The sequence below is a fragment of the Lampris incognitus genome, chromosome 8, assembly GCF_029633865.1.
Source record: "Lampris incognitus isolate fLamInc1 chromosome 8, fLamInc1.hap2, whole genome shotgun sequence".
Taxonomy (NCBI): Eukaryota; Metazoa; Chordata; class Actinopteri; order Lampriformes; family Lampridae; genus Lampris; species Lampris incognitus.
Window position 1 is genome coordinate 260,090 of NC_079218.1, and position 17,952 is coordinate 278,041.

The 17,952-nt window shown below is 47.7% G+C and overlaps 2 protein-coding genes across 2 annotated transcripts in view; both read left to right on the forward strand.

Moving 5' to 3' along the window:
* The window catches only part of LOC130117027 (protein Aster-B-like), a 95,538-nt gene extending 93,737 nt beyond the window's left edge, over positions 1–1,801 (forward strand). The window contains exon 21 of the mRNA XM_056285163.1: positions 1,712–1,801. Coding sequence (XP_056141138.1) covers positions 1,712–1,801 — 90 coding nt within the window. The remainder of the gene's footprint in view (positions 1–1,711) is intronic.
* Positions 1,802–7,931: 6,130 nt separating this feature from the next.
* LOC130116857 (dapper homolog 3-like) overlaps positions 7,932–17,952 on the forward strand; it is a 65,431-nt gene continuing 55,410 nt past the window's right edge. The window contains exon 1 of the mRNA XM_056284936.1: positions 7,932–8,465. Within this exon, the coding sequence (XP_056140911.1) occupies positions 8,208–8,465 (258 nt within the window). The 5' untranslated portion in view covers positions 7,932–8,207. The remainder of the gene's footprint in view (positions 8,466–17,952) is intronic.

Sequence of the window (17,952 nt, forward strand, 5' to 3'; positions counted from 1 at the left end):
AGTGTTGTAATACAGTAATTTGACAATGGGTGTCGCTAATGCGCTGTACTGTCCTCTAGTGTCTGCTTGTAGTTCCGGTTTGACTTTCTGAATAAAAACACAAAAGAGCAATAGTATCACAGTGAAGTAAGGTGGCTTTCAAGAGGACACATGCTTAATCACCTGTTTGAACTGAGGAAAGAAGTGCATGCATTTCTTGATGAGAAGCAGACCCCTCTGACAGAGCATTGCATCGATGATGACTTTTGAGCAAAACTATCCTATTTATCAGACATATCTGATCAGTTGGATCAGCTGAATATGTCAATGCAAGGAAGAAACAGCACCGTGTTTTTGGTTTCAGACAAAATTGAGGGGTTCAAGAAAAAACTCATCCTTTGGAGCAGGAGAGTCAAAGAGGGACGAATGGATATGTTCCCACTCCTGAGTGAAACTTTGGAAGGTTCTCCTCCTGTTAACATTGCCAGTGTTGTCATCCAGCATTTAACTCAGTTGTCAAATAACTTTTCAGATTACTTCCCAGAAGACCCCCAGAATGGAAGTCTTTGGGTTTTAGACCCGTTCTCAGTGGATCCTGCATCTGAAGACATGGCCCTACCCACTGTGTTGGAAAACCAGCTGCTGGAACTATCAGCTGACACCAGCCCTGAAGGTCAACTCACACAAGTTGACCTTGCTTCATTCTGGATATTGGCTGCCAGTGAATATCCCTCTCTGTCACAACGGGCAATCACACTTCTGTTGCCTTTCACCACCACATACCTGTGTGAGTCAGGGTTTTCCATTGTGACTGCCACAAAATCCAAGGCTAGGGACAGACTGCAAGTAACTTTGAATGCTACTCTGCGAATCAGCCTCTCACCCACCCCACCCTGGCTTGATCTGATCATTTCTCAGAAGCAACCCCAAGTATCTCACTGAGGGCAAGTAGAATATGTAATTCAGTCATTGTAGCTGACAGTGACATAGCAATTGTTTACAGGTCAGGATACCCCTTTTTTATTTATTTATTTATAAGGTTTTACATTTATTTCAGTATGTGGGCCCTGACTGTCTTGACACACACCCAAGTGGGCCTGAGTTACAAAAGGCTGAGAACCCCTGATCTAAACTGCTCCCCGTAGTTTGCCGATTGGTCCAGCTTCAAGCTGTTAGGCATAATCAATTCTCAATGGATCCTTTCGAGACAAATATCTGGTAGAGAACTGGGCTAAACTCGTGAGATTAAGTCTGGTTTCGCGGGACTAGTTTAATTCCTCCAACAGAGATCCAGAATCATTTGTATGTACTGAAGCTGCTCTGGTGCCATGTGGTTGCTCACCGCTTAATATAACATGGTGTTTACTTCTTGTAATGGCCATTACATGCGTACTATAGCTCCTCTATGCTTATAATATAAACCAGCAGCTTGACAACACTTACCCAAGAACAGGTGTCAGTGCTTTGGTGACATTTTGTTTTTACTAGCATCATTCTCTTCATTCCTTGGCAAAGGAAACAACATACCTCTGTTTGTTGAGAAAATTGCCACCTTATATTGTACAATCCCCAGACATCTCCTGTAGCATAGTCAGTCAGGCTGTCAGAGGAGCCCTACTAACACATGCAGTTTCCTTCACACAGGGATGTTAGTCATGCTGTTTAAGAAGGCAATATCTGAAACTGTCACACCACACCATGGCTAACCCGTTTCCCTACTGTCGTTCCCCAGATGAAGGACTCCCTGCTCAACCTCCAGAAAGGCGTAAGCCTCAGGGACTACAACTCTGATAAAGAGGAAGACGGGAATCAATACCACTGATCAATAATCCCACGACAAAGACATGATGTGCAATATTTAGCCCCTCTTCTGCAGCCCGGGGACCAGGATGAAACAAATGGCCTGTTACAGGCAGCTCATGTGAAGACAGAGGATTTATTTGTGGAGAGTGTAAAAGGGCATTTCTCTCTAAGATGCACAACCACTGGGCTTGGGTGCTCAGCCAATCCAGAAAGAAGAAAATCATTGACAGGGCTGGCCTTTGGCTTAATTCCTGATATATTCCTCCAACTGTCCCAGCTCCACACTCAAAGAATGTTGTGCTGAAAAGATTTATTATTATTATCATTATCATTATTATTATTTGCCACAAATAGTATCAAAGATCAAAAACTGACTCGAGCATGCAGTGTATTACTTTTAAATTATTTATTTTTTAAATAAAATCTCTATTGGAACATTATGCGCATTAATTCCCTAAAGAGCAGACTAGTACAAATCATGATTTAAAGGACGGTAGAAGAACAAGTTTCAGGAGCACCTGTGTGGATCTGAGGAGCTGCAGTTTAGTCAGTTTGTTGTCCTGCCTTCAGACTGGAAACAATGCTGACAGACTGTAGACACCCCACACCCAGCTGCAGACACTCCACACCCAGCTGCAGACACCACACGCCCAGCTGCAGACACTCCACACCCAGCTGCAGACACCCCACACCCAGCTGCAAACACCCCACACCCTGCTGCAGACACCCCACGCCCAGCTGCAGACACCCCACACCCTGCTGCAGACACCACACGCCCAGCTGCAGACACCCCACGCCCAGCTGCAGACACCCCACACCCTGCTGCAGACACCCCACACCCTGCTGCAGACACCCCACACCCAGCTGCAGACACCCCACACCCTGCTGCAGACACCCCACACCCAGCTGCAGACACCCCACACCCTGCTGCAGACACCCCACACCCAGCTGCAGACACCCCACACCCTGCTGCAGACACCCCACACCCTGCTGCAGACACCCACACCCTGCTGCAGACACCCCACACCCTGCTGCAGACACCCCACACCCAGCTGCAGGATTCACCTCATCATCTGTGGAACACAACCGTCAGGAACGACAGTATAGCAGGATATGTAGGTGTGTGTGTGTGTGTGTGTGTGTGTGTGTGTGTGTGTGTGTGTGTGTGTGTGTGTGTGTGTGTGTGTGTGTGTGTGTGTGTGATATCAAGTATTTCATGTAAAATGGTATTTTCCAGAGGTACATGGCAGTCAGGGCTACTTTTTACCAGGCATATTTGGCCAATCGGGGCTGGTCTCCCTGAGTGCTGATGCCATTATGTTGTCTCTGTTGTATTTTATCTTTATGTTTTCTGTGCTGTGTAGTAACGTATGTGGCCAGAGCGCTGCTCTGCCCTTTGGGTTTAGTAACGTGTTGAAAAGGAAAACTTGATCTGCAGCAGTGAGAATGTAGGGGCGGTATGTAGGGTTCCTCATGTGTTGCCAAGGGAAAAAAAGAAACGGTCTGTTTTCAACCAACCACAATATTGTTCCCATGTACAAAGTGTTTAGACTCATGTCACATCTTTATCCTATCTTGGATGCATATTCAACCCTTATTTAAGCCACTTCTGTGTTGTATCAATTCATGTGTGGCTGTCAAGTGTGTATGTACAGCATGTCGTGTGTTGAGCTGACTGTACTGTAGGCCAGCAGCTTGGCCCCAAAGTAAATAACAGATGCAATCAAGTCCAATATTTCTTATCCTTCTGCCATTTGTTCTTCAACTGTCGTTCACATATGTTCTGCTTTGTGATGGTTAAAATGTTGTCTGTCGTAGAAGTGGAGAGTCTGAAGGTGTTGTTTAGCAGCCTTGTCAAACTGAACCTGCACAGTGTTTGTTTTAGCATTTACACCCGCACAAGTTTCGCTGCATTGCAATGGTGAGAATACTGTGGACCAGAAAATAGTGCACATCTGAATCAGACAACCTTAGTCTGTGCCCCAGATAAGCCTGTCATCACCTGTCAATCACCCAACTCCAGTACTGCTGATGACATCACTCACAGACTTCCAGCACTACTTTCTAGTCTTAGGGATACCAGTTAACTTTTACAAATTGTACCTTTACTGTGCAGGATCAGCGGAACAGCATGTCGTCACCGCGCTGCAGAAATCCAGTCTCACCAAACTGGACCCAGCAGTACACTTTACACCACGCATGTTTCGTGTCACAGGAACCAAGTCCAACTATTGAAAATGTATTTTACGGGCATCCGGGTGGCATAGCGGTCCATTCCATTGCCTGCCAACACAGAGATCGCCGGTTCGAATCCCTGTGTTACTTCCGGCTTGGTCAGGCATCCCTACAGACACAATTGGCCGTGTCTGTGGGTGGGAAGCCGGATGTATGTGTCCTGGTTGCTGCACTAGCGCCTCCTCTGGTCAGTCAGGGCGCCTGTTCAGGGGGGAGGGGGAACTGGGGGGAATGGCGTGATCCTCCCACGTGCTACGTCCCCCTGGTGAAATTCCTCACTGTCAGGTGAAAAGAAGCAGCTGGTGACTCCACATGTATGGGAGGAGGCATGTGGTAGTCTGCAGCCCTCCCGGATCAGCAGAGGGGGTGGAGCAGCGACCGGGACGGCTCGGAAGAGTGGGGTAATTGGCCGGGTACAATTGGGGAGAAAAAGGTATTTTAACAAGCTTGTCAACAAGCTTTGGGTGGTAACTGAAAAAACAAAAACAAACAGCAGTTTTGCACAGTTGTTGAGGCGCTGACCCTTTTAGAGATATGTTTCCTCCAAAACACTGATGTTGCGTGGGTTCTGTTGAAGACCGATGTCCCGTATCGATAAGTGCAATGTGTTCTGGTTTGGTGATTGCATGCCTCGGACAGCGACCGGAAGCCAACTTTACAAAGAGCTGCTCATACTCTGATCATGTATTTGAAAAACTGTGAACTTTCCTGTTTTACATTTGCTTGAAGCTGGAAAAAATAAATGTAGCTTAGTGTGAGGGGGGAAACAACAATTACAAACAAAAGACAATGAAAAAGCATTCGGCATGGCATGTTGTCATGGGTCGCTGGATGACTGCCAGCGGATACTGATTTTTGACTGTTTGGGTGAATCTGCCCAATTCTGTCTCCAGGTTTGATCAGATGAAAAAAGCCGCATTTGAAAGACGAGTGTTATCCACATCTGTCTCCCAAGAAGTGTCAGTCATGTGCTGATGTGATGCATGGTGGACTCGCTGGGTTAGCATAGCTATGGATTCTGACTTGTGAAACTACTGATTTGGGTTATCCAATTGTGTATCGACTCTGAGCGGATAATTTGTTGCTGGTTCTCTTGTTCTGCCTGCTGCCACGGGCTCGAAATGGGCTCTGTGCATAGCTGTAATCCACTGACTTCCAGGTTCTGCTGCAGCGGTCACACCAGTTTCCTGTTTGTTGGCGTGTGCTATTGACAATGGCATATTTTTCACGATGCCTGCAAGAATATACTATGGATAAATGTCAATGACATGCACACAACTGTCCACACACTTTCACCTGCACCTACCAGCAAACCTTCACCTGGACCTACCAGCAAACCTTCACCTGCACCTACCAGCAAACGGGTGAAAAGTTCCAAGTTGTACATATCAAGTTACGTCCACAATTCTGTCCGTCCATCCGTCTGTCCGCTCATCCTCATAATTGTGGACGTAACTTGATATGTACAACTTGAAATTTTTCACCCATTTGCTGGTAGGTGCAGGTGAAAGTTTGCTGGTAGGTGCAGGTGAAAGTTTGCTGGTAGGTGCAGGTGAAAGTTTTCTGGTAGGTGCAGGTGAAAGTGTGTGGACAGTTGTGTGCATGTCGTTGACATTTATCCATGGTAAATCTTGCAGGCATTGCGAAAAATATGCCATTGTCAATAGCACACGCCAATAAGCAGCAAACTGGTGTGACCGCTGCAGTAGAACCTGGAAGTCAGTGGACTACAGCTATGCACAGAGTCAGGAAACAGAAGGCCACTTGTTGAGAAATTCAAACAGCTCGTGCTTACAGACCGGTATAGGTTTAGTAATGTGTGCGAAAGAGAGCCTAAAGACAGACGATATGTGTGCATTAGGATGTACAGTACAATGCAACAAGGTAGTTTCATTTGTGACATTGTCCCTGTGGGCACTACGCTATGACCTCCAGGCCTCGGTCTAAACCAGAGGATCGAAGGCTTTTATGGTGCTACTAGATTATCCGGTTTTCCTTCTAAGCCATTTCTAAACAACAGGTCCAAATTTCATTCGATGCTGAGATGAAGAAGTTTTTGAAAAAAACTAAACTAAACTATATAATACTATGAAACCACAGCGTGTGTGAATACTTGAGAAGTGCTCCTCTGTAGGGATCGCATGGCTCTGCTATAACTGCTACTGATAAGCAGCATCGTTACTTTCATTTGCATAAACAAGATGTTTTAATGCATGGGTGTACAGTGACGGCCCTGAAACTGATGAGTTATCACTACAGCTGAATGCAGTCTAGCATTTACAACCTTATTTGCAATGTGTATTTGGTGGCAACGTGCCTATACATGTGCCTATACATGTGCCTATACATGTGCACAATGAGGCGACAAAACTTTTGTGGCTGTTCAAAACAACAACAACACAGTTCAACAGTAATCTGAATTTGCCCATTTTCAGCTTTAAATAAGCATCTTGGCCAAGCGGTAACTGGATATGATCAAGCTGATATAATCAGCACTCACAAGAACATAAAACGTTTTCCCCAATCACGAAATAAATAAAACAAAACAGATCTGGAGCCTTTAATTTTGTCATATCTCCATGGCAACACAAAGAATTCACTCTCAGCCTCAACTGTTAACATTCACTCCAGAACCACACACACACACACACACACACACACACACACACACACACACACACACACACACACACACAATGCACACACACACACACACAATGCACACACACACACGCACACACGCACACGCAGAGATTTTACTGTTGCCATTATTCAAACCACATGGTTGTGTAGCATTGTATATTTTGATCTGTGAATTCAAATCTGAAATACTTGTACAGATATTATTGTGCATATGTTGTGTTTTGCTCCAGCTTATCTGAGTGCCAGGCCTGAAACCACGCTGGCAGTGGCTTTGGGGGAGAGAAAAAAGACTTTAAAAGATTATACTGATGTGGGCTTCACAAAAGCTGTAAGCTGAAAATGAAGGGAAAAATAAAAGACTACAAAAAATTGAAATGTGAGGCATTTGTTTACTTGTGTCTGACTCAAGTCCCTGTATAGTCCCTCTTTGTTGGTCAAACTGATAAACATGCGTAGGAGCTGGCAAGTCATTAATTTCCACACCACAAAACGATGTCTTTGTTTTACTATTGAACTACTAATTCATTTAAGTTTGCAACGCATCTTTTCGGGGATGGTCTTCACTGTCATAAGCCCCGAGAGCACTGGCTGCACATTTATCCACCATCTTTTCTGAGAACGACTTCCACTAAAAATGTGAGTAAATTCAAACAAAGCCATAAGCACTGCTAATACGCCAACTGTAACAGGGGGGGTGCCCCCCCCCCGCCCCAACCTTTTCTATATCCGCCACTGCATTCAGTCGTATTCAGCCTCGCGCCACAGCGGGCCATGCGTGGCACGTTTCCATTCCAACCCAGCAGCAGCACAGCAGGGCTGGGAGTGTACTGGTTAGTACACCTTCACCTTCACCCACACAGGACAGGACAGGACAGGACAGGACCGCTCGTTAAAACCAGCTGCTGTGGACTTTGGTTGGAAAGAAAACCTTTTTTTCCCTTTGCTATTTTACAATTACTTTGTGGAAAGCATTTGTCCTCCTCTGAAACTTGCTACGTATAATTAGTTTATTAGCATCATCATTATGAGCCACCAGGGGGCGCGTTTAACCACTGCTAGTCTGCGTCAGTGCCCATCAAGTGTCTTTTAAGTATATTTAGCATGCTGTAACAAAGTACCTCAGCACTTTGCAAGAGGCGATTGGCCATGCATTTTTACCATGAATTTTGCGTGACGGACTTTGAGACACCGCCCCCCCCCCCCATCAGTCTTTAACCACTCGGAGGAGGTGTCTCATTAATATGAACTAGTCTGAATGTGGGTGACCAATAGACCCGAGAAAACGCGGCGAAGGAGAGCTGTGCAGAGGAGTGCTGCGCAGGAGGCGCGGGGCATGGCTGCGACAGTGTTGGGCTTAGGGTTCGCAGATGAAGACTCGACGACGCTGCTGTTTGGTACCGGGAGAACAATAAAACCAGTCCCACGCAGTCTTGCAACACAGACGCTTTAGCCACCTCTCGGGCTGGAGAAGAAGAAGAAGAAGAAGAAGAAAAGCGGGCCGCGAACTGTCAGCACAAGAAGTGGAAAAGCGAAAAGGTTTTGGAAACATGTTCCGTGCGTTTTCTTCCCCAATGAAAGCGGAGCGCAGCCGGAACAAGGAGCGGCTGGAGGCGAGCTTGGCCGGCCTGTGTGAGCTGGACTTACTGAAACAGAGGCAGGAATGCCTGGTGCTGAGCGCTCTCCGCCTCGGGGACTCCTCCGTCCCCGCGCGTCTGGCCTGGGGAGACCTGCGGCCGGAGCGCGGTTACGCTTTGGACGTCTCCAAAGGAAGTGCGCCGGGCGACCACGGACTCAGGCGCCAGCCAGTAAGTGCTGCTCGGACTCTGAATTGCATTAACAGTGCTGGGGTGCCAACTCCCACAAATATAGATGCTCTTAAACTGAGTGAGTGAGGACTTCGTTGTGAAACGCTTTACTTCCCTGAACACTGCATGTGTGTTGTTCTGGCTGGCCTGTTGTTGTCATCATTAGTGGTCTATCCTTCCAAACCCAAAACTGTGCCATAAAATCACAGCAAACACCCCATACTCATGGACAATGAGAGACAGAGAGAGAGGGGGGGGGAGAGAGAGGGAGCGAGAGAGAGAGAGAGAGAGAGAGCGAGACAGAGAGAGAGCGAGAGAGAGAGAGAGAGAGAGAGAGAGAGGGAGGGAGCGAGACAGAGAGAGAGGGAGCGAGACAGAGAGAGAGAGCGAGAGAGAGAGAGGGAGCGAGACAGAGAGAGAGCGAGACAGAGAGAGAGAGGGAGGGAGCGAGACAGAGAGAGAGCGAGAGAGGGAGCGAGACAGAGAGAGAGCGAGCAAGAGAGAGAGAGAGGGAGCGAGACAGAGAGAGAGAGAGAGAGAGAGAGAGAGAGAGAGAGAGAGAGAGAGAGAGAGAGAGAGAGAGAGAGAGAGAGAGAGAGACAGAGAGAGAGCGAGACAGAGAGAGAGAGGGAGGGAGCGAGACAGAGAGAGAGAGAGGGAGCGAGACAGAGAGAGAGCGAGAGAGGGAGCGAGACAGAGAGAGAGCGAGCAAGAGAGAGAGAGAGGGAGCGAGACAGAGAGAGAGAGAGAGAGAGAGAGAGAGAGAGAGAGAGAGAGAGAGAGAGAGAGAGAGAGCGAGGGAGTGAGACAGAGAGAGAGAGCGAGAGAGAGGGAGCGAGACAGAGAGGGAGCGAGACAGAGAGAGAGAGAGGGAGCGAGAGAGAGAGAGCGAGAGCGAGAGCGAGAGAGAGAGAGAGAGAGAGAGAGAGAGAGAGAGAGACAGAGAGAGACAGAGAGAGGGAGCGAGACAGAGAGCGAGAGAGAGAGAGAGAGAGAGAGAGAGAGAGAGAGAGAGAGAGAGAGAGAGAGAGAGAGAGAGAGAGTGAGAGAGAGAAAGAGAGAGAGAGAGGGAGCGAGACAGAGAGAGAGAGAGAGAGAGACAGAGAGAGAGAGAGAGAGAGAGAGAGAGAGAGACAGAGAGAGACAGAGAGAGACAGAGAGAGACAGAGAGAGACAGAGAGAGGGAGCGAGACAGAGAGCGAGAGAGAGAGAGAGAGAGAGAGAGAGAGAGAGAGAGAGAGAGAGAGAGAGAGAGAGAGAGAGAGAGAGAGAGAGCGAGAGAGAGAGGGAGAGAGCGAGAGAGAGAGGGAGAGAGAGGCATGATGGAACATCTCGACTTGATCGAACCTTCTCTCACACACCTGCATTGAATTGGTTCTCCAGGGCGTGGGACAACATGCGTGTTTTAACAATGTTAAACAATGTAGCAACGTTGTTACGTGCTACATATTATATTGATAATTATAGTATATTGATAACTGATGGAATGGCTACAGTACATTATCGTGTAAATGTGTGTGGCACTCTGTGGGACTGTGGACTCTGTGCGCGTGTCCAGCACAGATAACGGGTACGTTATCGGGTTTTGCCTTCATGCACTCACAATAAAGCCATGAAAACCTCTTCAGTCCGTGACTGAGTCTGGTGTGCAGACCCGAGCAGCGCTGCATGGAGCATGAAGTGTGGAGCCATATACTTGTGTGCAAAGACCACATGTTACCATTTAAGGACAAATGAGAAGTCCAGCTCCTTTCCGTTATCCGCTCCCACTGGAGCATGGAGATGTGATCCGATCATGCCTGTTCCTTTCATTTAAATAACCTGCTGTAATGTGGTGTCGAGGAATCTGCACGCGAGCTCGTCACATCTCGTCACATCAGATGTTCTTTCAGTCTGCAGACCAGCTGTCAGTTCCAAGGACAAGACTGAAATGGAAACGTATTTGTAACACATGGCAAACGAGACTTTATGCAAGAAGAAGAAGAGGAGCCAGGTCTGGCACGTTATCTTTTTATAGGAAAACACTGGTATCCATGACAACACACACACACACACACACACACACACACACACACACACACACACACACACACACACACACACACACACACACACGCTCACATGCAGACATCTGCAAACACGTGCACACACTCAGATACGCGGACGTGTGCACATTCCCAGATAACTGAGAGAGGGAGTGGCGTGAACAGGCCTGAGCCTTCCCTCTGCCGCGCATGGAAAAAAGACTACAGGGTTTGAGCAACGACACCAAGTTGGCCCCAGTGTAGCGGCACCATACAGACTACACCCACTCTGCCTTTCCATGAATGATGGGCCACGAGAGCCGCTGTGTCATGTGATTTGTCTGCCTCCACTGGTGTGAAATGTGTTTGACTTGTGCAAATGACAAGAGTGATTTTGGGGTTGCATTCGGTGACCTTTCCCATCAGATGTTATCTGCTTGTGACACCTGTGAAATCCAGGAACCACTACTGAGTATTGAGGCAGTCCCTTACCGCTGTCCCCTTCTGATGGCTCACTTTGCTCTCCAACGACCCAGTCAAAGGTCTCTTTGAGCCTCTTGCAGCAGGGGTGAGAGACACGCAGGTGAGATGGCATATGGCTCATGTAAAGAGATGGCACAGTAGTTGCCCCAGACTGCCCCTTCCTGCCTGTTATATTGAGCAATGCGAGGTCTTTCTTACAGGATCGTTTGGATGGATGTTCTTCAACAAAGGAATAGTCCGAGTACCATGAGTCCTGTGTCCTATTTTAGCTAAGATCCAGATGTCAAGCAGGCTCCCTGCTTCTGTAAGGCAGACACATGAGTTGCGATGCATCACATGCTCATACAAACCACACACACATCTGAAACAGAACGAGTAGGAGTTTCCTGAAAATCAGTGCAGACTCGTACAAAAAGAATCCCTGTGTCATCACACATGAGCCACTAGACATGAGTGGTGGTGGTGGTGGTGTCTGTACCTGCAGAGACCCTGTCCTCTGCCTGTATTGTCTTATGTTGCTGTGTACGGGACGTTTCTGACCTGTGGGGAGCGGGACTCTATAAAAACGTAGCGACCAGATGCCAGATTGGGATCGTAAGCATGCATCCAAGAAGAAGCTACGACAATGGCGGACACGGCGCCGAAAAGACGCAAATATAGTGAGGCGAAACGCCAGGCGGACAAAACTCGTTCCTAAACGACAGTGACCTGGGCTTGGCTTTCACCCGCTGCTGAGGACTGAGGGAGAGGACGGTGGTGAAGACCGACGCGGGGTAGGCCTGTACACTGGGATGAGTTCTGGCAACCACGTCAGGGGGCGTGTCCTTCTGGTGTCGTTGAGCCAGAGGGGAGGGGCCAACTTTGAACGTTGTGTTTACTTAACACAACCAACAAGTCCTACTCGTTCTAATGAAGCCAGGCAAATAAATGTTTGGCTCCAGCTCTGAGCTCTTCTCAGTGACAAGTCAAGTCAAGTTAGCTGTATTTGTACACGGAGAGAGCCTCTACTAACAGCTGATGGTCCTCATTTCGCCCATGTCTTGTTGGGCAGAGAAAGTTGAAGTGCCAGTATTTCCGTCATCAGTGAAATGCCACAACCTGAACATTACAGCAGCGATGATGGCATGGTCATGGCCTCCACGCCATTAGAAAACCCGTTGCTCTATTCTTAAAGGGGCAGTTCACCCAAAAATAAAAATAAAAATACACATTTTTCCTCTTACCTGTAGTGCTATTTATCCACCTAGATCGGTTTGGCGTGTTTTGGCGATATCGGGCCAAGATGTCTGCCTTCTCTCAAATACAGTGGAACTGCATGGCACTCAGCTTGTGTTGTTCAAAGCACCAAAAAAACAACACAAAACAAAATACTTTGGAAATCTCAAGAGCAATGTCTCTTTCCAGAAATCATGACAGGAATACTCAAGTTAATCCACATACCTTTTTGTGAGCAGTTTCATGTAGGAACTATTTTCTTAGACCAAACTACACCTACTCGCACCAAAATGATGAATAAATAGCGCAACAGATAAGAGGAAAACATGTATTTTTTTGTGGGGTGAACTGTCCCCTTAAAACACAGGGCCTACAATAAAATGAGTAGTTTTTTTTTTTTTTAAATTTCCCCCCTTTTACTTCCCAATTGTATCGAGCCAATCACCCCACTCTTCCGAGCCGTCCCAGTCTCTGCTCCACCCCCTCTGCTGATCCGGGGAGGGCTGCAGACTACCACATGCCTCCTCCCATACATGTGGAGTCACCAGCCACTTCTTTTCACCTGACAGTGAGGAGTTTCACCAGGGGGACGTGGCGTGTGGGACGACCACACCACACTATTCCCCCAGTTCCCCCTTGCCCCCGAACAGGCGGCCCCACCAACCAGAGGAGGCGCTAGTGCAGCGACCAGGACACACACCCACGTTCGGCTTCCCATGTGTCTGTAGGGACACCCGACCAAGCCAGAGGTAACACGGGGACTCGAACCGGCGATCGCTGTGTTGGTAAGCAACGGAATAGACCGCTACGCTACTCAGAAGCCATTAAAATTAGTAGTTTAAAAGGCCGTTCACATGTTGCGTCTTTCACGCGCACAAATTCACGATTTTCAATGGAGTCGCGTGACAGGCGTGCTCAAAACCGAGAGTGACATGTCGCGACGTGCAGTCAGTGCGACTGCTTGTTTGTTTCTTGTTTGTTGTTGTTGTTTTTTCTGGGGGGGGGGGCGTTCGCGGCGCACCGAGGTGGAAAAATCTTCATTTTGTCGAATGCAGCAAGCGCACCGCAGGTCATGTGACAAGAATTAACCAATCAGGTCCAAAGGAATTGCTTCACCCTTTCCGTCCAAGATAAATCTAGAAGTAAAGCTACTGTGGAGGATTTACAGTGCTGGAAAACGTTTCTGAAAAAGTCAAAACGAATTCATATTTTGTTTTGATTTTATTTCCTCAGTTAAGTTAGTGTTATTTATCCACATATCAGACAGCAGAAATGACACGACTGCTCGGTAACTGTCTACATCAGCTGTTTATTTTCCTCACTCTTTTTTACATGTTATCCAAAGGAGTTGAATCAAGTGCAACTGGACTGTTATATATCCGTGAAGACGTTTCGCCTCTCATCCATCCATCCATGAGAACATTCACAGACTATTTTTTACATGGTATTTTCTTACTTCTCCCTTCTACTGCCCCCTCTAGTGGGCGGCGGACTAACTACAAGATATAACATCCCTCCACCCCTCGTTGAGTATCCAAAGGAGTTGAATCAAGTGCAACTGGACTTGGTATATATCCGTGAAGACGTTTCGCCTCTCATCCAAGAGGCTTCCTCAGTTCGTGCCTTTCTGACTAGACCAAGCTAGTCTGACTGGCTGGTGATGAAACTCGGATATTTACCCTCTTTAGAGTCGTTATCAGAGCTATTGATATGCGTGGCTCTTTGTGATCCGATGTTTACCAACGCCCGTCGCCACCAGAGCCATAGATATGAGTGGCACTTTTTTGTACCGATGTCCAGCCGCGCCCGTCGCCATTGGAGCTATTGATTTGCATTTGTTTAGCAGCGACGGTGGTTGGGGGTGTTAGTTTCGACTTCATTATTCAGTGGTCATGAGAGTGGTTGGAGCCGTTAGTGAGCGACTGCTGCTCTTGGAGGCTAGGCTTCTTGAGTCTCCTGGGTAGAGATGAAAGGACGGCATTGTAAGTGGGAGACAGGTGGTGTCGCAGACCTCCTCCTCTGTTGAGGGATGGTTTTTCCAGTTTCACATAGATGGCTTCCTTCACCCCTCTTTCAAACCATCTATCTTCCCTGTCCAAAATGTGTACGTTGCTGTCCTCGAAGGAGTGTGTCTTCTCCTTTAGGTGTAGATAGACTCCTGAGTCTTGTCCTGAGGAGTTTGGCCTTCTGTGTTGGGCCATCCGTTTGTGTAGTGGTTGTTTGGTTTCTCCTATGTATAGGTCAGTGCAATCCTCATTGCATTGTACAGCATACACCAGATTGATTTTCCGGGTGTGTGGTACACGGTCTTTGGGATGAACCAGTCTTTGTCGGAGTGTGTTGCTGGGTTTGAAGTATACCGGGATGCGGTGTTTGTTGAAAATTCCCCTGAGTTTCTCGGAGACCCCAGAAACATATGGGATGACTGTGCTATGACTCTATTATTCTCCTCTTGTAACCACGAGTAGGATCACGTCTCAGAGATTCATAGGTGTCGGTGTCGCTGAGTAATGACATGATCTTGGCGTGGTAGTCTGTTGTGTTAAGGATAACCGTGTATCTCCCCTTATCTGCTGGAAAGATAGTGATGTTTTCGTCCTAGCTCAGGGCTGTCACAGCTTTCCTTTCCTCCATGGTTAGGTTGGAAGGAGGGAGTTTCGCATTGGACAGAGCTGCTGATACCTTTAACCTAAGCTGTTCCGCCTTGGTTTCCGTTAGCTTGTTTTTCCTTATGGCTGATTCTGTGGATGTGATGAGGTCAACTATAGGTAGTTGTTTGGGTGTCATGGCGATGTTCAGTCCTTTGGCTAAGACCTCCTTCTCTGATTGGGAAAGTACCTTGTCCGACAAATTCTTGATCCATCTGTCCTGCGTTCCGTTTTGTGTGGGATGTTCTGTCTTTTGTCTCCAGGTAAGTATATCTGCTTGGCTAGTGTTGTTGGTTCGTCGCTGTAAGTTTTGAAACTTCCTTGTCTGCCTTTCTTTGGTTTTGTGGTGTTGAGATAGTTGGGCTTTCTTGGTGAAATCAGTGATCCTCTCCAAGACTGCACCAGGCAAGTGGGATGTTATTTGCTGGAGTAGTTGGTCAGATTTCTCCTTCAGCCCTTCAATAGTGAAATGGACCTGTCTCACTCTTTCATTCAGGAGTTGATTCTGTGCCTTCTCTATGATTCTGTCTGCTCTATGTCCTTTCATTGTGGTACACAGGCGCAGGCTAGTGGGTATGAGTCTGTGTTGTCTGCATCTCAGATTGAATTGCAAGTGGTTTCTGTAGTCTGCAATCTTCCAAGCCATCCTTTCATATTCCCTCGCCATTTTAAGGGTGTCAGACCCAAATTGTTCCGCAACATGTCTGTGAATGTTCTCATTCATCTAGGTCATGGTTATCCCTCGTTGAGTATAACCATTACTTTGAAATAAACTCCCACGAACACTTACAGATGACTAAACATGGGTTTAACCAAATAACATCATATTCACTGAAAGAACAATATAAAAGCAGCTAACTCAGAGTGAGGGTAGACTGCCTCAGCTCTGGTGGACTCAGAACAGGGATTATTGTGCCCCAGCAAGTTCTGGCCACTCTAACTACAAATCAAGTTTTTCAGGGGGTTTCCTTGACCTATAGGCACGGCGAGGGCCCTCGTACCCTATTCCCTCCTCCCTAACATCAGGCTCAGTATTGGGCGGCTGAGGTGGCTGCTCAGCTTCACTTCCACCATCCCCCCCGACAGCTTGTGGTTGTTGTACCTGGTCCCCATGCTCTGTATATGGTGGCTGAGTTGACTGCTCAGCTCGATAGCCATCAGTGTCCAAGTCGGCCTCAGGGTTCTGCCGCTGGTCTTCCTTGAGCAGGTGGCATCTGTCTGACTCTCTTCTTAATAATAGGTGGTCCACATGACATCTAAGCACCTGGCCTTCCACCTCCACTCTGTAGGAGAGAGGACTTGTGCTGGTGATCACCACCCCGGGTAACCATTTCTTACGGCTTGTGAAATCCCTTACCCACACTTCTGCATCTGATGCCAGTGTTCTGGTTGGCCTGATGCTGTTTGTTTCCCCCTACAGATCATGTGCTCTTGGTTCTGGAATACTTTAGCATGGGCATCCGGTCTTAGCAGGTCAAACCTGGTTCTGACAGGACGGCCAAATAACATCTCTGCTGGTGACCTGCCTGGTTGCATGTGGTGTTGATCTGTATGCCGCAAAAAATGTTGATATGCGCATCTTTAGCGATCCTCCTGATCCCACGGATTTCTTCAGGACCCTCTTAACTGTTTGGACAGCTCTTTCAACTAACCCATTTGTGGAAGGCTTGTAGGGGGCAGATGTTATGTGTCTTACGCCATTGGATGTCAAAAATCCCTTAAACTCAGCACTCATGAAAATTGCTGCATTTTCTGACACGACTGTATGGGGAAGGCCATGAGTGCTGAACAGCTCCCTTAGGTGCTCAATTGTTGCTGCTGACGTGGCTATTCAGACAGGGTAAACTTCAAGCCATTTTGAATGTGCGTCTACTGCTATCAGGAACATTTCCCCCAGAAATGGACCTGCATAGCCATGTGAATGCGTGTCCATGGTTTCATGGTTTGCCAAGCCATTCCCAAGGTGAGACTGACGCTTGGGGAGGGGTGCTGCGTACCTGTTGACATGTGGTACAGGCTTGCACTTTAAATTCCATTTCATTATCCAATCCAGGCCACCACATATGAGCTCTGGCTGTTGCCTTCATTCTCAAGATTCCTGGGTATGGTTCATGAAGCTCCTCCAGCAGGGTTTCACAAGCTTGTGGTGGCACCACAACACGGAGCCCCCAGAGTAGAATACCATCTTCTACACAGAGCTCAGCCTGCCTTCTGAAGAACGGATGTAAAACCTCAGCTGGGCATGTGGCAGGCCATCCCTCTTTGACGAAGTGACACACTTTAGCAAGCAAAGGATCCCTACAAGTTCACTGCTTCAGCTGATGACTGGTAATAGGAGCAGTCTGAAGCTGTTTCAATAAGCATGTCAGCTCGGTTGGCCTGTGTGTGTCCTTGGGGATTTCTGGGAGGGAAAGCCTGCTGAGGCCATCAGCGTTTGCAACGGAGGGTCCTGGCCTGTATCTGAGGACATACTGATATTGAGCCAGTAGTGGTGCCCAGCATTGAAGGCGCGGTGATGCAGCTGACTGAATGTTTTTTTAGCTCACCTAGTAGACCCAGTAGGGGCATGTGGTCAGTTTGGATGGTGCAGTTACAGCCATACACATATTGGTGGAGCTTCTTCACAGCAAAAATTACAGCTAGCGCTTCTCTCTGCACCTGAGAGTAGTTCTTTTCTGCTGTTGACAAAGAGCGGGACGCAAAGCAGATGGGCCTCTCAGACTTGTCCTTCATCCTACATGACAAAACTGCTCCAACTCCGTATGGGGAGCCGTCACATGTTATGATCAGGGGCAACTGTTGGTCATGAATTGCCAGCAGTGTCGATGCTGACAGTAGGCCCTTGGACCTCTGGAATGCTACATGCTGTTGAGATCCCCACACCCATTTTACTCCTGTCTTGAGGAGGTAATGAATTGGGGCTAAGACTGATGACAAATCCTGAAGAAACTACCCATAGTAATTAATCATTCCTAAGTAAGCCCGCAGCTTTGTCATACTTTTGGACTCTGGGGCCTCTTTGATGGCTCTTTTTTCTTCTCAAGGGGCTGGAGAGCGGCAGCAGATAACCTGTGTCCAAGATATTCAACTGCGGGAGCCATGAACTCACATTTGGGC